At 41.2% G+C, this 27,473-nt stretch overlaps 2 protein-coding genes across 3 annotated transcripts in view; both read right to left on the minus strand.

The window, feature by feature from the left end:
- Positions 1-3,799: 3,799 nt before the first annotated feature.
- Positions 3,800-18,914, minus strand: rnf103 (ring finger protein 103). The gene is made up of 7 exons (XM_051421230.1): positions 18,243-18,914; positions 13,228-13,376; positions 12,505-12,620; positions 10,781-11,203; positions 10,404-10,536; positions 9,347-9,433; positions 3,800-8,986 (listed from the first exon to the last, which is right to left on the minus strand). The coding sequence occupies exons 1-7, from the start codon at positions 18,466-18,468 to the stop codon at positions 7,991-7,993; spliced, it is 2,130 nt and encodes a 709-aa protein (XP_051277190.1). The 5' UTR covers positions 18,469-18,914; the 3' UTR covers positions 3,800-7,990.
- Positions 18,915-19,539: 625 nt separating this feature from the next.
- Positions 19,540-27,473, minus strand: part of abhd18 (abhydrolase domain containing 18) — a 29,377-nt gene continuing 21,443 nt past the window's right edge. Inside the window, exon 14 of one of the 2 annotated variants that reach the window (XM_051421249.1) lies at positions 19,540-24,206. In XM_051421249.1, coding sequence (XP_051277209.1) covers positions 24,149-24,206 — 58 coding nt within the window. In that variant the 3' untranslated portion in view covers positions 19,540-24,148. Of the gene's footprint in view, positions 27,175-27,473 lie in introns of both variants that reach the window. The other variant, XM_051421250.1, reaches the window with a different exon arrangement.

Genomic DNA, 27,473 nt, shown 5'->3' on the forward strand with positions numbered 1-27,473 from the left:
TCAGAATAGAATTTAAAATCCTCCTCCTCACCTATAAAGCTCTTCATGGTCAGGCCCCTTCATATCTTAAAGAGCTCATAGTACCCTATTACCCCACTAGAACACTACGTTCTCTGAATGCTGGGCTACTTGTGGTTCCTATAGTCTCAAAAAGTAGAACAGGAGCCAGAGCCTTCAGTTACCAAGCTCCTCTCCTGTGGAACCAGCTTCCAGTTGTGGTTCGGGAGGCAGACACCCTCACCACATTTAAGAGTAGGCTTAAGACATTCCTCTTTGATAAAGCTTATAGTTAGGGCTGGATCAGGTGAGTCCTGAACCATCCCTTAGTTATGCTGCTATAGGCCTAGACTATCAGGGATTTCCCATGATGCACTGAGCTCCTCTCTTCCTCTCTTTCTCTTTCTGCACACATTTATGTCCCATTAATGCATGTTACTAACTTCACTTCTTCCCCGGAGTTCTTGTGCTTTCTCGTCTCGCAGTTGTCATGGATCCTGGTGGAGCCTCGTGCCATGGTCCTGCTTGACACCCATTGCTAATATCACTGATATTGTTGTTGTTGTTATTATTATTATTAGGGACTGAGCCAGCGACCGCTGGAGGTCCCTATTGTATTTGCTATGTTTCTTCTTACTCATTATTTTTAGCACTTTTGATTGCGTTTTTGCCCCCCTGAACATATACGAAAAGTCAATTTTATTTGGCAAAGTGGTCAGGCCTGGTGAAAAATGTTATATTCTATGCGTCGCTTTCGGGTTGGCCACTAGGTGGCGCTACTATCATGAAAAATGCGTTTAATAACTTCTGCATAGTTTGTCGCACATTAAAAAAACGTATATCCACGCGTTCGGTGAATGGAGGTGAATCTTCCTATATAGGCCCCGCCCACTTCCGCCTATAATTTTTTTTCGTTAGAGCGCAAAATGTCTTTAAACTACTTTTTCGTGTTCCTCCTACACGCTTTGTCCAATTCGCACAAAATTTTTCACCTAGCACTTGGGGACCACCCTGGCAAAAAAAGTAATTTGAACATTTTTGAAATTTCAAACAATAGGCACGCTATAAAGTTAGCACTTCCTGTGGATTTTTCGTCAAAAAAGGAAGTGGACCATTTCTCCACATTGGTTTGTCCGATTGACACCAAACTTGGGTCCATAGTTCCACATGTCTTCCTTAAGCATTGTGCATAATTTCAGGCCATTTCCACTAGGTGGCGCTCTTTAAAATGAAGAAGTTTATATCTCTACAATGGTATGTGTGATTAAGATGAAACTTGGTACGCTTCCCCGTGGCTCCCTGAGGCTCACTTAAAAAGGACAAAAAAATACACCACTAGGTGGCGCTCTTTTGGCATGATAAATCACTGTGCGGAGACCGCAATAGTTATGAATATGAAATTCACAGGGCACGTGTAGAGTAGTGCCTGAAGCTCACATACCAAAAATCGTGTTTGTCGTGTGTGTAGCGCCCCCTACAGAATAAAAAAACAGCAGGCCCGGTGCCACGTTTCACCGATATGTACGAAACTCGGTAGGCACGTGTAACATGCCGGGACTTACAAAAAAGCCTCTTGGACCCATACCCAAAACCCCACAGGAAGTTGGCCATTTTGATTTAAAGTTTCACTTTCGGCGAACTTTTCGCGTTGTATTTGAACGAACTCCTCCTAGGGATTTTATCGGATCTGCTTCAAAATTTGTGAGTACAGTCAAAAAATGGTTCTGATTAAAGGTTGTGCTATTTGTGCATGTACGTTGAAGGGCGTGTCCGTGGCGTGCCCTCAAAGTTGGCCATAGTGAATTCCGTGCGCATTTTTGGTGATTTTTTCGCGTTGTATTTGAACAAACTCCTCCTAGGGAATTTATCAGATCTGCTTCAAAATTGGTCAGTACAGTCAAAAAATGGTGCTGATTAAAAGTTGTGCTATTTGAGACTGTACGTTGAACGGCGTCGAATGGCGTGAGGTCAGTGTTGGCCACTGAATGCTGTCGTCATACAAACTGATAGAAAAGTTGAGCTGTGACTGTACATTAAACCGCGTGCCAGTGACAACTTGTCCATTTCAGCAGATTCGCCATAAAATAGGGCTCATAACTTCAGTGTGCAATGTCCAATCTCCAATAAACTTCATATATTCTGAAACAGTTTTGCCCTGAAAAACGTCCTCATAACTTCAGCGTACATGGTCCAATGTCAATGAAACTTCACGTGAAACTTCTCGCCTTGAACATGTCTACATGACATAGTGATAGCGCCACCTTCCGGCAACAGGAGGTAAGCGCTGCGTGGTGATTTTGAGCTGATTTACGTGACATTTTCGTGTTGTGGTCCGCACGTGTTACGACGGCACGAGACGCGGCTGCAGCACGCCCCGAGTTGCGTGGAGTGCGAGGTCCCGCCCAACGCTGCTTGCAGCTTTAATTATTATTATTATTACTATTATTATTACTACAGATACTATTATTACTATAATCACTGCTCATTATCCCCCATTGTTGTTGTTGTTGTTGTCGTTGTCATCATCATCCTCTTCATGTTCATCATCATCATCATCAGTCACTACTATTAGTGCAGTTGTTGCTACTGTTGTTGCTGTGCGCCTTTGTCTCTGTCTCTGTCGTTACCTCTTTCTCTCTCTCTGATCAATATCTACTATATAGTCCTCCATTAGGAATTATTAGGGAAATACTTATTAACAATTCATCAATTATCAAGTAATTCCTGATTTGTTCCTCACTTGTTTCTTAATGAACTAATCATTAACTAATCATTAGCTACTCTATAAAATTTGATTAGGACTTACTCATTAACTCATTGTTTACTCGTAGTTAGTACCTAATTTGTAACTATTCAAAATGTTGTGTCCCTTATTGTGATGTGTTACTGAAAGTTTTCTGCACAATCACTAGACCTTATCACTCTGTCTTCATGGGAACTTGCCTCTTTTGCCTGTTTTTCCTCTTCCACTAGAACTCACTAGCAGCTGGCTCCTCATTCATGCCTCAATTGTTCACTGGTTACCACTCAAAACATTGTGAAGTATCATGGAAAGTTGACCGTCGTTCTCCGAACACTGTGTAAATTTCTGTTATGTGTAACCAAAAACCAATGGCCACACAGTGATCATAGGGCCTGGGGGCCAAGGGCAGTTGTATACCTTTTCTGGTTGGTAACCCAGCCTTTGTCTTGCTCCAGTGAAAGCCCACTATAGGTAGCTCCTATGCAGAGACATAGCCAGATTTTTTGAAATTGAAAAAGTCCCCCAACACACCACCATCAGATAATTCTGAAGACAAACCAAAAGAAAAAATCTCAGATTTTTTAAAATCATCTGAATTTTCTCTTATTTTTTTAATCAGTTAACTTTTCAGTTATATCTAAGTCTTGCCTAGCGTTTAAGGTGCCTATCATGAACAACATCACCCCCATACAGGAAGATCTAAATTTCTAAAAGTTTCAAAGCGTCCACACTGCTAGGTCTCACATTCAGGTGTAGTAGTGGCCTTTATTGATATATTTATGTTTGTTGGCCTAATAATCATCAAATTAAATTAGTCTTAATCACTGGATGATTCACCTTATGAATTACCCACCATCTTTATTTAGTGAAAAATTGTCAGTGAACTTCCTAATGTTGCTAAACCCTCCGAACTCCACAAAAATAAAAGTACTGATGACATTACCTTTTCAGTGGTTATGTTCCTCTGTGCATTTGTGATCTGATGTATCAATCAGACCTTCTCTTTACACTTAAAGACCCTCACCACCAAGAAGAAGAAGAATGCGGAACAACTCAAACTGCTGAAACATCTTTTATTTTATTGTATTACTACTTTACATATCATTTTTCTTTTCTTGCCCTTCACAGACAGAAAGAGGACAGGAAGGAACTGAACGATTATAGTTAAGCACCCTTAAAAAAAGTTGATAAATTACAGTTTTAAATCAGGATTTTTTTTTTAAAACAATACAGGTAAAGAAACAGCCTGCTACAGCTCCACAAGTAGGATTTTAGACAGAATGACATCAGCAAGACATGTGAGTTTTAAAGGTAAACTGTAACTTATACAATATGCAATCCAATACAGAGAATATGTTTCCTTAACTTGCTGGAGTTTCTATATTTGCCAGAAGCAGGACTATCCAGTCTTATTCTAATATCTGCAAGTCATTTATACTGATTTGTTTAAAAATCCTCAATATAACAAGAAATTCACTTTTAATAAGAGCGTTGTTTATTAAAGCCACTATAGGTCAGTTTTTATAAAAATAATTTGTTGACTTATTTGCTTACTTTCATTATATCCTGAGACAGATGATCTGTGAAAAAATCTGGTTACTCTAGCTACTCCTAATGCTCAAGAATCCAACAGGGCTGGGTGAAAACAACCAATTAGAGCTGAAAAAGATACAAGGAAGCTTTGGGTTGGAGGATTGAAGAAAGATGATTGTTGAGTTTCATTCCCAGGGTCTCAAAGTGTCTGCATTCGATGTCCAGGGAAAGATATAATAATCATTCTTGGCACTGATTGGTTGTTGAATTCTAGCAAATGCCATTAGGAGCACTTGGAGGAGCCAAAGGAACCAGATTTTTTCAAAGATTATCTGTCTCATGTACTACTTTAGAGATATAGTGAAAGTTTCAGCAAATATGATACAAATACTTTTATAAAAAATATCTACTGGACCTTTTAAAAGGATTAATTATTCTATTCTGTACTACTGAGCATCATTGTGGGGCCCTTCTGTTACATCTGTCAATGTAAGTAAAGACTTGGGACCTTCATACATGATACCCACAATGTTAAATTCATATCAGTTCTCACTAACACAGGTCCATTTCTGGTAAAAGCAAGGGTCAGCCAATAACAGCCACGCAGACTATACCTCACAGAGACAACCACATTGGACATCTGAAAGATGTACAGCAAATGGTAGAGTTCAAAACCTTTTTTAGCCTTAATTTTAAAATATTCAATTTGGAAAACTGACATCATGGTTTAAAGTCCTGATACAGCATTCATTAAATAATATCACTAAAGCTGCAAGCTCAAAACACATCTTACATATCAATTAAATTTTTCAATCCAATTAAATTTTATTTATATAGCGCAAAATCATAACAGTAGTTATCTCAGGACACTATTCAAAATAGAGCAGGTCTCGACCGTAGTCCTTATCATCCGTATCATCACCCAGTGAAGTTGAAACAGTGGATAAAAACTGCTGCAGAGGAACATGATCATTGTATTTCAATTCAATTCAATTTTATTTGTATAGTGCCAATTCATAACAGAAGTTATCTCAGGACACTTTTCAAATAGAGCAGGTCTAGACCGAACTCCTTATGCTTGTAGTGGTGTTTGTATCAACCTGATGAATATAAGTCCAATAGTCACTCTCCTTCTGGCTGTTTTCATCTTCACCAGCTCATGGGGGAAATATCTGTCTCTTTAGCTGCTTGTGTCTCTACTATGTTCAACAGCTAGTTTTTAAAAGGCTGTTTGCTGCTGGACAGGTAGTGTGCATTGGGTTTATTGGAGCCGGTCACTGAAAATGAGGTGAGAGTTTAAATTCAAAGGACAACCTACTGACCCACTGTTAATATATGTTAATAATATGTTGATTGTTATATTGATATGTTGTATTGATTATCACAGCTTTCATGTGTTTTTCAGCTGTGGTACTGGCTATGCTGTGGAATGTTGTGGGTGTGGCCTCTGATCACTAATCTCTAAAATGTTATATTGTTATAGTATAACCTTTAAAATCATTAATTAAATTAAATTAAATTAAATCTTATTTGTATAGTGCCAAATCATAACAGAAGTTATCTCAGGACACTTTTCAAATACAGCAGGTCTAGACCATACTGTAAAATTATTTACAGTGACCCAACAATTCCCACTATTACCACTTGGCGACAGGGACAAGGAAAAAAACGTCGATTTTAAAGGACCAGTTTGTAGGATTTGGTGACATCTAGTAGTGTAGTTTGCATTTGCTTCACCCTCCCCTTGGAAGTACAAAGGAGGAATTTCGGTGGATGTGAAATGCACATAAAATGTGAACACCCATATCTAGAGCCAGTCTTTGGTTTTGTCTGTTCTAGGCTACTGTAGAAACATGGCTGTTCAACATGGCAGACTCCATGGGCCCACGGTTTATGTAGATATAAAGTAGATATAATCATGTAATCATTCTAAAGTAATAAAGACACAGTTCTTATTTTCAGGTGATTATACACTATTAAAAACATCTTTATATTTATATTCCATTTCTGTAGATTTCAATAGATCCCCCTAAATGTTACACACTGGACCTTTAGAAGGCAGAAACCTCGAGCAGACCCCAGCTGTAGGTGGGCAACCGTCATCGTCTGTGGTTTAGTGAACATCAAGCTACTTAGAACAAGGAACGCACAATGAGGGTGATCTAGAGGCCCTTACATGGCTCAGTGATTAGGTACTGTATCCACATTATGGGCCCTGTCACACGGTCTGGCTTAACAGCCGAACCTTGGTCAGACGTAAAGAGGTGGTCTCAGTCCAGATCAAATAGTATTTTCAAGTGTAAAACTTTAATCTTTTTACCATTTTCAAAATGTGGTTGTCTTTTCAACACAGATGAGCCAGCATATCTAAGTAAAGGCAAGGAGGAAGTTGACCGAGGTTCTTATTGAGGCTTGATCAGCTGTTATTGGAGCACAGAGCAAAAAGGGGCGGAACTTAAAAAGGGTCAATTACAGGAAGTCCTGGCAGGCTATCATCAGGACCGAGCAAATATAAAAACCACGCAATAAAACAAAATTAGCTGTGGTAGTACATGTGAAGAGGAGATTGAATGTTTAATTGACATTATTACTATCATAGCGGCAACAAAATGAAGCTGTTCATTCATGTTTGTCCATTCATTCAAACTGCAATTGAAGGCCATCTGCTGAACTGACATTAAGCCTGTCTACAAAGAAATCACTTGCCAGTATTGGGAGACGCAGCCCATGTAGGTGATGACAACAGGATCTAGGTATGTCATATACAGTTGTTTAATGCACTCGCATAGTTGCAATGTGAAACCAAATTAAACTGGATCTAAGTTATACAGTGTATCAAAAACGCAAACCTTGGTTTGGACTTTCATGTGTGAAAAGACCCTTAGACCACCTGGCTGTATTCTGTATCCTTATCTAAAATCAAGGTTTACAACAGCTATTAACAGTATGTGTAACGGTTCTTAGTGATAAATCACAACTCAAGTGCTGCATGTTTACACTAGAGAGACAAACTAGAGCAGGAATTAGGTCATAACTATTGACACTGCTGGGGTAGGAAACTTGGTTTAAGCAAATTCTTTCTGGATAATCAAAATAAATACTTAAGTCATGTAAAAATGTACATTGTGAGGAGATGTCAATGGGGTCATGTCAAGACCTTCAGAAACAGAAGTAGTTTTCACACCGATTAATTTGAATTGCATTGTTGTGCTGACTGACGTTTCTTTTGTTATGAGAGAGGGTTCAGTAAGAGCTATCGACTTCCCTCTATTCTTAACAAAAGTCTAATTAACATACAAAATCAAACACAGAGGTTTTTGCATTTGTCAGTCATGATACAGGGTGGAGCAGACAGTGTACATGTGTTATTATACAATTGTATTTTGATGCAGTTGACTTGATATAGTAAGCAACTTCTTGTGACTCAATATCCTCTGTATTCAGAAAGCAAGTTGACTGGGCATTCATTCCGTCTGTCTGCTATGATGGCCAGCACATTGCCTTCAACAGGAATGGAAACAAGCTGATTGATGGCTCATGACAACATCAGCCCAACTGACTGATGTATCCTACTTCATTCCTCCCCAGTCCTGACTTCACCCAAGCAAGCTGTGATGATAACAGACACAGTCTCAATGCCCAGTGAGCTTGGTGCCAATGAACAGAGAGAGAAGAGAGGAGACATGAAGATAAGAAGGGCTCAGTTAGATTTACTCATCAGTCCTGCAGTCTGTTTTTAGTAGAGCTGCTCTTTGCAGCTCTCTGCTGTTTCTTCTTGTAGCTGGGCCAACGACACACTGGGCAGCAGTGTCTGCCTGCTGCCAGCCACACCACAATGCACTGCTGGTGGAAGGCGTGGCCACAGGGCAAACCCATCAGCAGCTCCTCACTGACAAAGTTCTCCAGACACACCACACACTCTGAACACTGCAGAATGTCAACGGGCCACACTGACCAATCACAGTGCTGATGGTTTGAGACACCTTCAAATGTGAGGCAGCTATCCTCCTTCACCTCGTCGGTTGATGGTGAGCTTCTGTTCCCATGACGACAGCAGAAGGACGATGCAGCGGCAGTGGCAGAGGCAGAGTCCATGTTGTTGTACACAGAGAGCTGTGTGTTGTTGTCCTGATTGCACAATGATTTCTCGTGCCTTCTGCAGCTGCTGGGACCTGCAGGAGGGGAATCTCTCTGCTCCCTGCTCTCTGTGTCTGAATGTGAACTATCTGTCTCATCATCCAGCCTTCCACCAGACCCCTCCCCCCCGTGCAGACCTACAGCTCTGAACCTCCAAGTTGGCAGGGCTTTAATGTAGTCCATGTTTACTAATGGGCGAAGCCAGAGATCAGGGAAAGCCAAACGCTCAAAAAGGAAGTTGGGATCATCCTCCCAGTCTGAGTGGTCAGATGGGACCTGCTGCAGTGATGCAATTGGGTGGAGCAGGTAGGAAGTGTACCAGTCCCACAGACTGGCCAGCCACTCTAAGTTGGTGGTGCTGTCCTCTTGGCTTCTGATGCCACAGCGACGTTTCTTCTCAAAGTAGTCAACAAGCAGGCCGTGGGCCAGGTAGGTGGACAGGAAGAGAGCTGGGTGGGACGAGTAGAATGTCCAGTCAGCTCTAACCAGGCTGGCCAGTGTGGTGGTGTCAGCATAACGAAGAAGCTTCAGACTGTATCCATACAGAGTGTCCAGATAGGGCAGCTGGAGGAGAGCCTGGGGGGAGTGACAAATGAGTGATTAGTGATAAATTATCATCAATTCAGCTCTCCAATCAGTTAAAATACTAATAGTGAGGTTTAATAAGGTATGAATATTTAATGTTGCATGCCTACATACCAAAAGCTTGTTTATATTAGCTAGTTATTTGGTAATTAGTGAAAAAGTGTATTCAGTTAACTTATAGCTCTGGTTTAGGTTCAGGGTTTGTTAACCACCTTTCTGGAACAGGCCCATCAGAACAGGAAACAACTAGGCCCATGATGTGACAATGTCACTGAAAAAGGCAGGTGTGGAAAATAACAAGTTGTTGATGAAGTCAGTTACGAGAACCGAGTGGTATAGAGGACTTCCTACCAGAACAGGAAGCCAGGACACCAGCAGTATGGAGTTGTAGGTTCCAAGTGTTCGGATCAGAACTACAAATCGTTTCACTGTTGCTCCCTGTCCGTGAAAATGAATACAGGGTAAAGAAATGGTAAATGGTAAATGGACCTGTATAGCTTTGTAAGCCTTGTAAAGCGCCTTTCTAGTCTTCTGACCACTCAAAGCGCTTTTACACTACGTGCCACATTCACCCTTTCACACACATTCACTCAGTGATGGCAAAGTCCATCGAACAGAAACTAACTCATTCACACACATTCACACACCAATGCACAGCATCTGGAGCAATTCGGGGTTTAGTATCTTGCTCAAGGATACTGTGACATGTGGCGGCAGGAGCCGGGGATCGAACCAACAACCTTCCGATTAGACCCGCTCTTCCTCTGAGCCACAGCCGCCCAGCACAGTAAATACAAAACTAACTGTATCTCTCTATTCCAATACTCTGTATAAGATGTTTAATAGTAAGGGCTCCAGCATGCTCCTGTGGCGACCTGCGCCCATCTTTGGGTGTGTGCACCGTCCATAACAATTTATGTGCACATACTGCCGCGAGCCCTACTTCTCATCCATTGATGTCTCACACTGTAGGGGGTGCTATGGACCAGTCTACAGAGAGGACACAGCAAGGCTGCTGTAGAAGACGAAAGCAGGAAAAGCTGAATGTGACTGTTTTTAGTTTAAACTTTTATAGTGGTTGTATGTCTCCACTGTACAGCATATGCGCTGCTTTCTACTTTCTAATCATCAGCAAGGAGCAGCCAAAGACCCAGTGACAACTCAAATATCGAGAGGCATGGGCACGTATTTGCAGAGCCCATTGCAAGAAGCATGCTGCCAGCTTTACTATAGCTGTCAATAAATGTATTGGAGTAAAAACTACAACATTTCTCTTTTGAAATGTATAAAGTCGCATTAAATGGAAATTCCACGTATAAGTATCTCAAAATTGTATTTGAGTAAAGGAGTATAGTGTGCTTTTAAGATACACAGTTGACTGAATCTAATGGACAAAACAGGAAGTGACCTGTGTAATGAAGAGGTCCATCCAGGCCAGCAAGTTGATCAGAACCAGACTGAGGACAAACAGGTCATTGACCTCTGGCTGGACAGAACGCAGGAAAGTATCCATGGCAGCCAGGGACAGAAACTCCCCGGTACTAAAGAGAGGAGAGGAGAGGAGAGGAGGAATTTAAAAAAAAGAAGAGGAAGAGAGAAGATGAAGAAGAAGAGTGGAGGAGGAGAGGAGTTAAGGAAATTAGGAGAATATAAGAAGAGGTAGGATGGAGGACAGGAGGAGAAGATCAGGAGAGGTGGAGTGGAAAGAAAAAAGAGAGACAATTAAAGGAGATCTGTATTTGTATGATAATGGATAACATTATCATTTCCATGTTCAAACATTACCTGTTGCCATAGCGATAAATGCCCTCAGGCATCTTGAGGATGTAAGCGGGGCTATGTGTCACACCGATCTCTGATAGGGTGCTGCGGTTGTCCCAGTGACGTACGTCTACATAGATGAACTCGATCCTGCCAGTGAACTTGATGGACAGCGAGGAGAAGAAGGCAGGTGGCTGGGACAGACGGGCGAACAGAAACATCTTTACTGGGTGGGCTGGGTCAGAGCGCCACTCCTCCACCAGCTGCACAGAACGACGCAGGGTTTTGATTCGATGAGCAACATGTGAGGTCATCCAGCGGAAGATGTGTTCGGTTTCAATGCGATGGCCATTGTATTCCTTGAGCATGACTTTGCCCTTTGACGCTGAAGTCTGAGGAACAGACATGATGAGAGTGGAGCGCTGCCAGCCACGCTTGATACATGACCTGGTAGAGAGACCGCACAGAGCAGTGTAACAGACAGGTATTAATCTAGTGATACACATGGCATATGAAAACAGACAACGGGATGTTCTTTATCAGTCTCACTGGACCACCAGCGTTCTGTCCCCTGTTTACTGCCCACATTTAATCTGACGAGAATCACCATATACATAGTTCTTCACATAATGAGCTCTCCTTCTTGGTTGTGACTCTTCCTTGCCTGTTTTTATGGAGATTAAACAAAGTTTTGGTTGTGCACTAATGCACACCCTGTTATGTTTTTCTGTACTGTTTAGTCACAGGACACCATTCACTTCACTTTAACTATGACAGGGTTAGTTCATTTATCCACAGACAGCAGTGTTACCACTGAAACTGAAATTGAATGGGTTCCTTGAAAATGGTGTCCAGAGCAATATTATTTTGTACGACAGTTTTTACAAGCACCTCCACAAGTCCTCTGCCCTAAATACTTTGGATTGGTACTGCAATACAGGTTTATATACTGGGAAAGCCTGCAGTCTCTATTGAGCAAAGCGCTTAGAGACTGGCTAGTGAGACTAATATCCTAATTCATAACAAAAGTTATCTCAGGACAGTTTTCAAATACAGCAGGTCCAGACCGTGCTCCTAATAAAATTATTTACAGAGACCCAACAGTTCCCACCATGAGCAAGCACCTGGCGACAGCGGCAAGGAAAAACTTCCTTTTAAAAAGGCAGAAACCTAGGACAGACCCCGGCTTTAGGTGGGTGGCCGTCTGCCTCGACCTATCCATAGGTAAAAGTTTGTTTTCACTATCAGATGATTAAAGTGGATCTTTAGCGCCTCCAGTGGTCAATTTATCCCTGAGTGGGAGCTGTGCTTTCACACTGTTGCATATACTCAAAATATTTGGTGCTGATACACAATTGCTGTGTCAAATTACTGCTGATTGGCTGGCTGTCATGGTTTTTCCTCAATCCAAGTACAGCAGATTTATAGCACCACCTATAGATGAAATCTCAATGCAACTGCACTATTCTGGAGCTGAGCTCGTTTCACCTTTAGCAGTAAGTAATGGAAAAAATAAGCTCACACTTCTAAACACTGCCTGACATCTAAATGTTTTATTTTATTAGATTTATTGACAAATACACACATTTTTTCTGTACACAAAGAGCAGAATGTTTTCAAGAACAAGAAGAAATCTCACATCCCTACTAGGATAACTGGTCCAATACTAAATACTATTTGTCTGGTGTCAGTGAGCCCTGGAGTGAATGGAAAGTGTTGGTGCATTTGAGGAAGGCCCTGCTGCCTACCTGTAGTCATTAGAGCAATTGAAGGTTCCAGTTCTGATCCCAAACTGAGACACTTTCTGAACCATTTTCTCCCAGTTGGACTGACTGAGCAGAGCTTCCCGGCCTTGAGCAATGACCTGCAGGTTCACACAGGGACAGGAAAGGGTCAGACAGGTAATACTGAACAAATCTGTCAAGGGACACTGCAACTATAAAGTACATGTTGAAGTGTCCTTGAGCAAGATACTGAACCCCAAATTGCTCCCAATGCTGGGCATTGTATGAATGTGTGTGAATGGGTGGATGTGGCATGCAGTGTAAAAGTGCTTTGAGTGGTTGGAAGATTGGAAAGGCTTCCCAGCAGCATCCTGTTCACCATTTTGTTTCCCCAGAAGTCATGATCCACCCTACTCTGAAAGTGTACTACTAAGCCGGTATACAGCCTTTTACCCAAGTACTGATACTTATGGTGAACTCAGGACATCTCTACTCCATTTCTGATCTGCGTGTGAAAGCAGAGTCACAACTAGCTTTTGTGCCCCTGGTTGACATCCAATCCCAATGTTATTTGGTATTGCTTCCATAAATATTGGGGACACAATTAAAAGAAAAATGGAAAAAATGAAGACAGCATACAATGACATATTCAGACTAGAATGGCTCATGTTGTGATAAATGAGTATTTGATTAGAGATGATAGAGATTTTCCTACTGTTTCAATATACCATTATTGCATGTTTTTACCTGAACTAGCCAGATCCCATCTTTAGTGTCCTCCACTAATTCATAGAAGTGCATCTCTCCACTGAAGTGTGTAGTGCTGGCATCTCCTGCCTCTGTCTGCTCCTTCTCTTTCTTGATGGCTGAGTACAGCTCCCCCTGTGTCAGCTCTCCTGTAGGGGAATAAAAAAGTGCCATGATCTGAAAAGGGCTCAGGACGTATTTATCCAAACCCAATTCTAAATTTAGGTTTGGGTCGAGAAAAACTGATTGGCCTAAGAAAAACTGTTAGCAGCATCCGTCTCCCAGCCACAATTGTTGCACTAAAATGCATTCCACTTCCAGGGTGTATTGGGCGCTTTGGGTGTGTGTTCACGGCTAAATGCTACGACGGTGTCATCAAGCATTGCTTTGTAAACCGAACTCTACGGGCCATGTTTAATGAAATTGCCTGGCTTCTTCACGGTCTCACATCTCTAACTTGTGCTGTCATACCTCAGGGATATGACGTCTGGTTGTATGTCTCACTCTGTGCTTGGTACGTCTGTGGGGGAACCATTCATCACACTTTGGCCAGTTTAGTCATGTTCAGCTTGAAGGGATGTGGTGACCAGTTAGGTCTAAGGCTGTATGAAAGTATGTGTGATGCTGTCATCAGAAATGGACATTGCTTCATGTGATGCTTCAGAAGAAAGGACATCTCAATTCACTAAAAACATATTTCCTTGCTCCTTCTTTCCTTCTCCTCATTTCCTTGCATCTCTCCATGCATCCCTGGTGGGAGGGACTAATAGCAAGGAAAAGACGTAAGTTAGGGAAATGTGGATACAGCGACATGAGACATAGACTCATACCTACTATTTTTGTTTTGCAACAGATTTGTTATGGTCAGAGCTTAGCGGATCCATGGAGTCAGAGAGGAGTTCATTTTTTTCACGAGTAAAAAGAAGGGCAGTGCTGCAACACTAGCAAGCTGAGGTCAACAAAACACAGGAGGTTACAGCAAATAAATGAGAGTTCAGTAAAGAAAGGATCAGGTTTTTGATCAGCTTTAAGATTGCCAATACCGGATCAGCCTTAAAACCGATAATTAGCATCCTCTCTTGCATACACCCTTACATACTAAATCCACAGGGTCTTAATGAGGAATAGTTTTAACTTGTCTTTGTAATAACTAAGTTATATATACTCTATAACGAAGTTAATTTATCTACATATCTTGAGAAAACAGAAGGCCTACTGGTTTGTTAAGACCACGGGATAATTACGGAAAGCTGGAAAATGTCTTGCTCATTTGATCACACCTGATTTCATCCTTCAACATCAGGTCGGAGAATTCATAACTGAACTGAAAAGTTCTTGACCAAATGTACATCTGAGAGTTTATTTAAGACATTATTTATTATAATACTGACTAAATATATCAGGGAAATATTGAGATTTATTAAATGAGCCCTGCAATGTGTTTTCATGCACTTTTTCTTGGCTGCTGGCTCATTTTGGTCAGTATGAAAATGAATATTAACTGGCATGATGCATGTAATTTCTCCATGCATTTAGCAACAGGTTTGACAAGATAACAAAATAATCGTAATCACAACATAACAGCATTTTAAAAAATTTAATGGCTTTGCTTCTGTAGAAGCCAGCCCATCCTACTGTTACTTTTAAAGCTGCAGTAGGCAAATTTTATAACTAATAACTTTTTGTTTAACAACTTTTTGTTTAACAACTTTTTGTCATATTTTCTGAAACTTTCACTGTGTCCTGACAGTAGTACAAGAGACAGATAATCTGTGAAAAAATCTGGTTCCTCTGGAATGAGACTCAATCAACTATCTTTCTTGACTCTGATTGTTTTTTTTTTGTTAGACTTGAGGGGAATCTATCTTAAGGAATCCAATCAGAGAAATATTTAAATTTCTACTTTTAAAGATAATAAAGTCTTCATACTAAATCAATGATCAAACTAGGATCATCATCATCATCATCATCATCTTCTTCTTCATCCGCTTATCTGGAGTCAGGTCGCAGGGGTAGCAGGTCCAGCAAAGGACCCCAAACTTCCCTTTCCCTGGCCACATCGGCCAACTCTGACTGCGGGATCCCGAAGCGTTCCCAGGCCAGTGTGGAGATATAATCTCTCCACCTGGTCCTCGGTCAGCCCCGGGGACTCCTCCCAGTTGGACATGCCAAGAACACCTCCCTCGGGAGGCGCCCTGGAGGCATCCTCACCAGATACCCGAACCACCTCAACTGGCTCCTTTCTATGCGAAGGAGCAGCGGCTCCACTCAAAGTCCCTTGCGGATGACCGAGCTTTTTACCCTATCCCTAAGGGAAACGCTGGCCACCCCCCGGAAAAAAAAAAAAAAACTTGAGAACAAAACCCTGAGATGCTTGGGGTAAGGACTCATTCCCTACCCGGAGTAGACAATCCACCTGTTACTGCTGAGAACCATTGCGTCCGATTTAGAGGTGCAGATCCTCATCCCAGCCGCTTGACACTCAGCTGTGAACCGATCCAGTGAATGCTGAAGGTCACAGGCCGATGATGCCTTCATGACCACATCATCTGCAAAAAGCAGCAATGTAATCCTCAGCCCACCGAACTGCAACCCCTCCCTCCCACGACGACACCTCGATATCCTGTCTGTGAAAATCACAAATGGGATTGGTGACGAAGCACAGCCCTGGTGCCCACTGGAAACGAGTCCGACTTACGACCAAGCATCCGGACACAACTCTCGCTTTGGAAGTACAGGGATTGAATGGCCCTGAGAAGTGACCCCATTACCCCATACTCCCGCAGCACCTCCCACAGAATATTCTGGGGAACCCGGTCATACAAGGCGTATGACCTCCAAATCCTCATACTGCTTTCCATTTGTCTCGTGAACTCGGAATCCGAGTTGGAAAGTGTAAATCTCGCGAGATTTCACCGAGACACACCCCCTTTTGGTCGGAATTTCAGCCGTCCAGCTCGGGGTGCCTCAGGGTACCCCGAGCTGGACGGGGGGTCACATACGACCCGCAAAACAAAGATGGCAGCACCCATATTAAGATGTATTTTCTTTGTATTTGTACCATGTTGGTCGTTTTAATGTCGATTTTAAATGCTCCTACACACTTGTTTACATTGCTGCTTTAGTCCGGTCACCAATTTATGCATTGCACAGTGTTGCTGTGCGTGCAATACAATGTAAAGTTTTGTTTTCGAGCTGGTTTGCTAAATAGGCTAATGTAGCTAACAATAACACTAGCCCGCCACTGCCCCTGGTGGCTCGAGACAAACGCCACAGCACTTATTGAAATTGAAATAGGCGAAAATGGCAAAATATTATTGAAATGTAAGACTTGCAATAACGGAATTACTTGAAATGTTAGTGTTTCTGTAGAAAAACATATTATTATTTCACATTGAGCTTGTTTAGAAGAGCCACAAGCAATAATAAGACAGCTGCTGCACTTCTTTCCGACTCGTAATGCCCAAAGACAAACTGGAACACTATAAGTGGTACAAGCCAGGCAATGACGTCACGTTCTCGCGGCAGAACAACTCGGGTTCCGAGTTCACGAGACAAATGGAAAGCAGCATCAGAGCACATGTAGACTGGATCATATATCAACTAGAATCATATATTGTCATAAACCTATCAATTAAAACAACCAACCCTATTGTGCTTTCTTGTCTCACAGGTTCTTATCGATCCTGGTGGAGCCTCCTGCCATGGTCCTGCTAGATTGCCATTGCCAATACTGTTGTTGCTGTGCACCTGTCTGTCTGTCTGTCTGTCTGTCTGTCTCTCTCTCACCCCAACTGGTCGAGACAGACGACCACCCACCTAGAGCCGGAGGATCTGTCCTAGGTTTCTGCCTTTTAACAGGCAGTTTTTCCTTGCCCTTGTCGCCAAGTGCTTGCTCATGGTGGTACTGTTGGGTCTCTGTAATTAATGTTAAAGAGTTCGGTCTAGACCTGCTCTATTTGAAAAGTGTCCTGAGATAACTTCTGTAATTAATTGGCGCTATACAAATAAAATTGAATTGAAAATTGAATTATTTATTCCCTTTTTTCCCCAACTTCCCAAAAATGGAATAAAAGTTAAAAAAGTCTTTACCTCAATGCATTTTGGTTAATATAAATGACTACATTTAAACAATTATTGACAAAGATGTCCGTTTCACTCCAGCCTGGTACATTTTGGGAGACCCTGGGCAGTTGTGGTGCAGAGGCAGAGCGGGTCATCCCGTAATCGGAACGTTGTTGGTTCGATCCCTGGCTCCTGGTGCCACTAGTCAAAGTATCCTTGAGCAAGATACTGAACCCCGTGCATCGGTGTGTGAATGTGTTAGTTTCTGTTCGATGGGCTTTGCCATCACTGAGTGAATGTGTAAGAAAGGGTTAATGTGGCACGTAGTGTAAAGGCGCTTTGAGTGGTCGGAAGACTAGAAAGGCCATTTACCATAGATCTGAGGCAGACTGGGATGGAAGCTCATTGTTATGAATTGGAAAGCCTCCGCCACATAGCGTATAGGTACATCCAGCTTGGTAAACTATGTATCATTCAGGTTACTCAATAAGGTGGAACTTTATCTTCAAACGCAGAAGTGATATCATGCTTATACGGATATGGGTTAACAAGATTGGATCAGATTGGATAAGGCCCATACAACTTAAAGAACTGACTTTGAGGAATAGAATTTATTATTTGTCACACCTTCTTTTCATTTTCTTTATTCATTTTCTTTTCTAAATATTCCTCCAATAGGGGATTAATAAAGTATATATCTATCTATCATGTGAACTTTTTGGTTGTCTGTGCCAAACAAACATGTTTTCCTAAATCATCATATTATTAGGACACGGTTTGACCCCAAACATATATCTGAGGTTTCTGTAGAGACTGTTAAGGGCTATGAGCAGTGGCCCACCATGAAGTATCAGTTTTTGCCCCTAGAAACTGAACTATGACTCATCATTGTGTGCTGATGTGCAGATGATTACGATGCAAACACCCCCAGCCCAGACCCTGACCTTTACCTGATCTCTCTACCAGCTCGCTCACATCCTTCTTCTCAGCCAGTCCGGAGTACCCCAGCCCCCGACACTCCAGGATGGTCTTCAACTTCTTATAACTGAGAGTAACTGGGTCCACCAGCTGGGTGGCGAACATTCCGGTCTCATACCAGACCACTGCCTCAAAAATCCTCGCCAGCGTGAACAGCACCATGAAATACAGCAGCAGGAAGAACAGTTTGAGCCACATCTTCAGCTAGAGGAGAGCGCTGCTGCCACCAGGTACCTGTGTTCGTCTGTCAGAGCCTGTCTGTGGCCACCTTCCGATCACTCTCTAGCCATTGACGACCGATATTAGCTCAATAATCGATATCTGTACGTTCATCACACCTCCATCGTTAGCTCGAGGGTGGCTGGGAAGATATTCCCTGGCCGTTCGCTTCGTTTATCAGCGGTTCACTTCCATGAATCCTGCTATCTAATTAGCTTAGCATCGCAGGTAGGCCTTGGTGATGTATGAACAAAAACAAACAAGCCTCGCGAGGCTCGGTGTCAGCTGTACGCGCTGCTGTTTCCCGCTGAACGCGAGCGCAGAGAGAGACCCAGACCCTGCGTGCTCCCAGATATTCTCTACAAATAACGATAATAATGACGGACCTGCTCCTGCTCCGATCAGCTGGTGTACACAGAGGAGATGACGACACATCCGGCTCCACCTCGCCCATGTAAACAAGCTACAAAATAAAAGTCTTGAAGAGTTTTAATTCAACTCAGTCTTTATTTCTGACTCACAAGCAGTACAAAGGAAGGAAGGAAAACTGAAAAGAAAAACCCAGACTAAAAAAAAAAACAATAAAACTAGAACAATAGATCATTTAATTTAAAAGACAGTTTATACAGGGGTGTTTCCAGCGGGGTTGGGTGGTGGTGTCACTGGCACTGAAATCTGATTTACCATCACAATCATAGAAGAGAGCAGCCATATGTCACTTTCTTGTCTTCAAAATAAGCCTCTTTTTAGGTGGAGCAAGCGCTGTAATTGTGCCTATTGTCACCCTTCCTGATGCAAACAATAAAAAAAGCCAGTTCACAATTGTATTTCCTTTCCTAATCAAGGAGAGACAGTAAAAGAAAATATCTGTCTTCAGGCAATCCGCAGAGGATAAAAATGTTTAACTGCGGGAACCAGACAGTCAGTATGCGTCAGCCTGTGGCAAACAGTTAATGGTTAAGTTAATGATTTTACTGAGTAAATGATGATGATGAATGATGATGTGCCGATTGTAACTGTAGATTTAAGTGAATCAGTAAAGAGTCTTAGTGATGATGTAAATAAAGCTTTTATTGTGAAAAAAATCCATGAAACACCTGCTTTACAAATGGAGTTTGGTTTGACAGTGCAGCAGAGGGTGTTTAAACTTTAATAATTCACATAAACTGAGCTAACCTACCTTCTAATAATGAACCTTGTAAGCAGCATAATGTGACGTAGGAAGTGGAGATAAATTCTTGTTTTATGGTATTAAAATCCCCAAAGACCTCAGAATTTGCATTTACTACAAGACAAAATAGAGGCACTGCTTTCACCCAAAGGAGTTGGGGGGTGCAGACATGCCCACTTTATGCTAATCCCATACAATTGGACAAAAAACATGCAGTTTTTTGCATGTGGTATTTTGCCTAGTGTATTTGAGATTTCCGGTTCTGATAAAAAAAATGTATAATGCTGAAAATTCATCCAAATCTCAGGGTTTACACAAACCTACTGCAGTTATTGTGTTCACTGTTTGTGTTCATTGTACAGTTTATCAGTTGTTTTCTGTTACTGTTATGCATTGAATAAAATATGGAGAGGAAAAATGTTGGGAACCACTGGTCTAGTGGGTATTTAGGGCAGCATGACGGTGTTTGGGATTGGGATCAAAATTAACTACACTGTGTCTTCATGGTAATGAAGGAACAGTGCAACAGTGTGGCTCATTGATGTGTTTAATACTTTTTGGACAACAATGGACCTCCATGGCACACAGGAAGAAGATATAATAGGCTTTGATACACACACAGTAGTTGTTAGTAGGAGCAATACAAAAGAAGAAAAATACAGAAGTTATCTTTTAATTCGGAATAAACAGACATTATAGATGCAGAGCCGCTGTGTTCTGGGTCTGTAGCACTTGGCATCAGTGCAGCTGAGGTTTTAAAATGTGTTGAAACCAATAGAAATCTGAGCACGTCATTTAAAAAAAAAAAAAAAACTGACTTCTTTAGGTTCTAACAATAGATTTTAAATTAGCATGATTCACTAACTGTACAAATGAACAGATATAAAAAAAACATCTAGTTGCTGAATTAGCTGGAACTGTGGTGGTCAGAACAAAGAAGGTCTGCTGTGTCAGTGGCAACATTACATTAACATTATATAAATGGAACAACATGGCACAGTTCACTGGATAATGAATGTGGGTGAAGAAACATTCCCAAATTTTTTTAAACACTCAAAAAATCATCAAAGAAAAACACTAATTTGTGTCTCTAGGGGAGGTGGGGTGATTTTAACATTACCAGTGATGTTGATCCTGTCCACAGCAGTTAGCCACAGCGGGTCATTTTTTCACCCCAGTAATAATGACAGCCACAACAGCCACCTTTTTTTGTGAACTGGCTGCTCCTTCTCTAATTCACACCCTACAGCAATGTTCTTTTGTTTCTCAAGTAGATCTTTTTTTTCCATTCTACTGCATTTCATCATATCTGTGTGGAATTTGACTTTTGCGTAAAAATTAAGAATATCACGTTAACACCAACGTACAGGCAAATATGCTGTTGTAATGTTGGTACTGCAACAATTTTGAGGCCTGTTTTTTGCTGATATAGGCAAACTGGAATTATAAAAACAATGTAGAAAACTTAAAAACTTGATTGTTCTAAGGCAAGGTCTAAATAGCTTTTTTTTCCCTACAATTTTTGATTTATGGAGGTTTATTTGCTATAGACTGGGACAATGAATGGAACGGATGCAAAAAACTAATATTAGTTCCATCTGTACTTTTCCTGCTACAACATCAACATCAAACGCTGTGAACCTAATACTGTGATCTCTTCCAGAAAGCAGCATCAGCAGGTTCTTACAGGACCCAATCAGTGGTTTTCCATGTTTTAGCCCATTTACTACAAATCAATTACACTTTACATCACAGCTAACCATTTTACAAACCATACTATTTTGTTTTAGGTATGTTTTAGGTGTTCCAGGCAGCCATTGTCTTCATCTTATTTATGTACAATATGACAATAAAGTTAGTTGAGTTGTGTAACCCGTCACAATGGACATCTGCATCAAGTTTGCATCAATTTTTCAATATACAACGTTTGATTGTAATTATAAGATGATTAACTGCAGAAAGGGAGAAGCCATGCTATAACATGTAGAGTATAAAATCAAAATAGTCAGCAAAATGTGAAGCATACATGATTTATAGTTAAGAAGCTAAAACTTTAAAAAAAAAAAAAAAATACAGTAGTGTGGTCTTTTAAAGACATTTTTGCTGAACATTAGTCAGGACTGTGCTCTGTCAAATTCAAGTTTGACTCTTTCCATGAAGGGAATGACAATACAACAGACATCAGAAAGGCTGTACACATCTGTCAATTTGTTTCCACACCAGCTGCCAGAAACATGGTGGTTTAACATGGCGAACTCCATGAAAGACGACCCGCAGCATCTGTCGGCTCATGTCACCCATTCCAAGGTAATAAAAACACAACAATGCTTATATTTAATTTCTGACAATAGATCCTCCTAAATTTTACAGTGGATCTTCAAAACATTATCTAAAAATTGTTTTATTTAATAATGCACTAATGAACCCAAAAGCAAAATAATATTATCAAAGAAAATGCCTTATTCTGACTTTAAATGATTAAGAATTTCATTTTATAATCAAAAAAGCAAAAATGCATTTAATTTCATATTTCATTTACCAGTGTGCAATGTACCTTATTCCATCTCACAATTAATCTGCTGCCTGCTTTACAGTTTTACAGACCACTTTCATTGAAAGATGTGTAAGCAGTGTGCAAATTAAATTCCAGGTTCAACCCGCAGAGAGGCAACAGGAGCTGGTAATCTGACTAATCACAGCTCCTGTAGTTGCTCTGTAGGTTTGACTTTATTTCAATTTCATGTTTACACATCTTTAAATTAAAAAGGAACCTACAATGAGCTTTCTCTGTCACAAGCAAACTGAAAATTTTGGATGAACAGCGGTCACATGGTGCAGGAAGTGGGTGGACAGCAGAGGATGAGTAGTCAGTCCAGAGAGCCTGTCTGCTCTGAGGAAACACACTTTAAAACCTGTGCTTTTTTTCACATACTGTATTCATACATATGTGTGGCATTTGATGCACTTCAGTATAATTTACTGAAATGTAGCACATAATATGGTATCTGGACCAAAGAAGCCAAGCTGTTACCATATTTTACTGTCTTGTTATGTACAGTATGTCTCTGTCAGAAACACTGAGGCCTCTTGTTTCAAAATGGTATGTTATCATTTGAAAATGATTTGTTCTGGCAGAAAGACAAGTGGAGCTAATTAGAAATAATGAGCTTCACCTCAGAGGCCTTCTTGATTTTAAGGGGTGGAAGAATTAGAAAAAATATACACAGTAACAAAACCCTTACCAATCTCAAAGAAACTGCTGACTTGCACTAAAGCTGCTGCTCCATCATCAAACATTTTAATCATTGTGTCTTTATTTATTCATAGTAACCATGAGTAAACAGTGCCACCATGATGCCAAACAGAAAAACACAACATTACCTGCATCTCTTACATACCCAGGTCTCTAGCAACCCCATGAACTTTTTAGAGTACAACATTAGAATTGCTTTATCATTTTTGATATTTTGACACCAGAACACTAAATGTTGTTAGTGTGAGGAATACCACAAAGTACTTATAGCTGGGCAGCTGTTCTTGGTATCTCTGCGCAAAAATGTGGCCCGAGAGATAACTAGTCTTCTGCACCTTTCAGGCTTTACAAAATTCAGCCCTTTGCAGGAGACTTTGGCCAATCACAGGCCATTTCAGAGACGTTTGTGGGTTTGGTGGGCAGGGCTTAGTGGAGTGATACGAGGCAGCAGAGAATACTGCATGTGTATGCAGGCCATTTTAACAATGTGTGGGAATGGCAGACTCTGCCACAAAAAATTACTACAGGTATATCAGACAGGGTCAACGAAACTATAAGGATTTTTAAATTTAATTTCCATTTCCATAACTGTGAAAAATCCCTTAGACTTATTTATTAGTTACTGAATTTCTCTGTCATGAAAGCAGCTTTACAGTGAGCTTAACTTATATACTTATATTCTTTGACGTAACTAACAATTCTATAATATTTTACAATATTCTTATATTTCTCTGTCTTCAGTATTGCATTTATACCTAGTATTTTCATCATATACTGCAGTAATCTACATTCTGCAGTAGCTAATATTCTGCTCATATGATATGATATGATATCAATATAACAGGCACTGTCTGTGTTTCCTAACAGAACACATCAGGATGGACACATCCAGCCTGGTGGTGTGGACCAGTGAATTGATACCAGAGTGAAACAAGAGGCCTTAGTGTTCTTTCGACAAGCAGAGACGGATCAACATCAACAACTAAATTCAGTTTCAGTTGATTATATTTGTTTGGGTGCACCAGGGTTCCCTTTTAGAAGTAGGAAATTTGAAAAGTGGCCTTAATCTAAAGACAGCCTGTAAAGTTCAGACAAATCACGTCTCAGTAGAAGAGATCTTAACTACCATACTTCATGCTGATGCTTCTGGTCTGTGGACAGGCATTGCTTTGTCCAGTGTCCAGGCACAGGTCCTGCTGCTGTTACAGGGAGGAAAGGGCTTCAGTCTGTCATTGCTAGTTCAGGTTGGGATACTTGAGGCAGAATCTGTTGAATGCATCATATATGGCCTGTCTGGAAATGAAAAAGATACGCAGTCAATTATAAAACCTGCAAGCATTCCATTTCCCATGCAAAAAGAATACAATCCCCATTCATGGAAAATAAGTTAGACAGGAGATTAATCAATCAATCAAAAGCTGTCTGACACTGTGTCAACAAAAACTTAATCTTAACTTAATCCATCTTCAGAGAGAGAGAGAGAGAGAGAGAGAGAGAGAGAGAGAGAGACAGACAGACAGACAGACAGGTGCACAGCAACAACAGTATTGGCAATGGCAATCTAGCAGGACCATGGCAGGAGGCTCCACCAGGATCGATAAGAACCTGTGAGACGAGAAAGCACAAGAACTCCGGGGAAGAAGTGAAGTTAGTAACATGCATTAATGGAACATGCATGAGTGCAGAAAGAGAGAGGAAGAGAGGAGCTCAGTGCACCATGGGAAATCCCCCAATAGTCTAGGCCTATAGCAGCATAACTAAGGGATGGTTCAGGACTCACCTGATCCAACCCTAACTATAAGCTTTATCAAAGAGGAATGTCTTAAGCCTACTCTTAAATGTGGTGAGGGTGTCTGCCTCCCGAACCACAACTGGAAGCTGGTTCCACAGGAGAGGAGCTTGGTAACTGAAGGCTCTGGCTCCTGTTCTACTTTTAGAGACTATAGGAACCACAAGTAGCCCTGCATTCAGAGAACGTAGTGTTCTAGAGGGGTAATAGGGTACTATGAGCTCTTTAAGATATGAAGGGGCCTGACCTTGAAGAGCTTTATAGGTGAGGAGGAGGATTTTAAATTCTATTCTACATTTTACAGGGAGCCAGTGCAGAGAAGCTAGTACAGGAGAGATGTGATCTCTTTTTCTAGTTCCTGTCAGTACTCGTGCTGCAGCGTTCTGACTTAATTGGAGCGTTTTAATGGACTTACTGGGGCAACCTGATAATAAAGAGTTGCAGTAATCCAGCCTTGAAGTAACAAATGCATGGATTAGTTTTTCTGCATCTGTCTGTGATAGTATGTGTCTAATTTTTCTAATATTACGTAAATGAAAGAAGGCAGTCCTAGAGGTCTGCTTTATGTGGGAGTTAAAAGACAAATCCTGATCAAAGATAACTCCAAGATTCCTGACAGTGGTGCTAGAGGCCAAGTTAATGCCATCTAGAGTAACTATATCTTTTGACAGTGAGTCTCTAAGGTTTTTGGGGCCTAGAACAAGAATTTCGTTTTTTTTTCTGAGTTTAACATCAGAAAATTGCAGCTCATCCAGGATTTTATGTCCTTAAGACATGTTTGTAATTTAGATAATTGATTAATTTCATCGGGCTTGATCGATAGATGTAACTGCGTATCATCTGCATAACAGTGAAAGTTAATGGAGTTATTCCTAATAATATTGCCTAAAGGGAGCATATATAAAGTAAATAGTATTGGTCCAAGTACAGAACCTTGTGGAACTCCATGACTAACTGTAGTATCAGTGTATGAATGTGTGTGAATGGGGTGAGTGTGGCATGTAGTGTACAGCGCATTGAGTGGTCAAAAGACTATAAAGGCGCTATGTAAGTACAGTCCAAGTGCTTACCTAATATAATACGATTTTACACATTTACAGAAATACTGAATACTTGCGAAATGTTTATTTAAAAAGGTACAGTGTGTAGGTGCAGTGTGTACAGTCCACGCATTCAGTATGCTTCAGATAACACCCAAGTTATTTTTTGGGGCCTTTTCATGTCTTTATTGGACAGAGACAGCTGAAGATTGACAGGGAAGGGGGGTAGAGAGAGGGGATGACACGCAGCAAAGGGCCACAGGTCGGATTCGAACTCGGGCCACTGCAGCAACTCCGTATATGGGTTGCCAGCTCTACTGACTGAGCTAACCAGACGCCTCAAAGGCTTTTTATGTTAATCAATATATCACAACAAAAACAAATAAAACCATAATTGTGTCATTAGATGCCAAAAAAGCATTGGCTAAAATCAACTGGACTCACCGAGGGCCAATCATCACAAAGAGGGTCACCTCACCATCCTTCACACTTCATCAGGGAACCAGACAAGGACGCCCACTCTCAACATCCCTATTTCCCATTTTTATTGAACCACTCACAACAGCAGTATGATAAAACGATAAAATTGAAGGAATTCTGGATAGCAATATCTGATTACCTTATCTGAAGCTTCCAACTCCGCAGCTCTGAAATGGATTCTTGAGGCTTCTGGTTTTAGGCTATTTTAATTTGTATTTTGACTGACTCATAGCTGCTATTGTGTGGACCTTTATTTCACAAAAGTTCAACTTGGATCCTTTTTTATTAGTTAGCTTGGAAAATGTGTATGGAGAGATACATTGTAGATCACAACATAGCCTAAAAATACTTTAATATTACCAAAGCACCAAGGTCTCAACTACTTCTTGTCAAATCAACGACAATATTAAATCAAAAAGACCCAAAAGCACAACTAACAAAATCAATGTAAAACAAATGCAGACCTTGCTTTCCTACCACAATCATCATTAAGAAACTGAATTACTGTAAGAATAACACAATCTCCTCAACTCTGACAGCCTGGTAGAAAACCAATACACGAAATCATCACTAAGACCACAAGGATACACCCCAAAACAATCCGGACATCTAACTGCAAAACACTGCTGTTTACTTTCAAAACATCCTGTACAGGCTAGAACAACTGCTGGAACACCAAGGCAATGTTCCTGCAGATATGGAAGTAAACGATTTAATAATGTAAAGCTGGAATCAGACCCAGACTGCAGTGCAGAGGAATTACGCCGTATACAGGAAGAAGGCCGCAACAGCCAAGAGTCAGGCACGGGCAGCCGGTGAGGATACAGAGCTGGTGGTGCTGCTGTGCTAAATGTACACTGGTGAAGTTGGTGAATCACAGAGGAAGGGGTACAAGTGCAAGGTCACACCAAGGAGAAGTGCTTGAGACATACTTCAGGATCCTGAAAAGAAACTGGAAAAAACATCCGAAGTCAGCGGGGGAAAGGGTTAGGGTTAGGGTTATGGATGTGTGAGCAGATAGTAAGGGTAGCACCAACTGTGAGGCCCGTCCAAGGCTAGCTTAGCACATACATTGCCCCAGGTTGATACCTGGAGGTGCTATCTGGGTTTAGCCTAATGTTAGTGGCTCTGACCGGCTGTTTCTAGGAGCTGGGGATGTTTCCACTTCAGCAACCCCCGCCTGACTCATTACCCGAAAAGGCCCAGTGTATTCTGGTTGTTGTAAGTTTTTAATCTACCAAGAAATAAGGA

This window comes from Dicentrarchus labrax, unplaced genomic scaffold (genome assembly GCF_905237075.1).
Source record: "Dicentrarchus labrax unplaced genomic scaffold, dlabrax2021, whole genome shotgun sequence".
In the NCBI taxonomy this organism is placed as follows: domain Eukaryota; kingdom Metazoa; phylum Chordata; class Actinopteri; family Moronidae; genus Dicentrarchus; species Dicentrarchus labrax.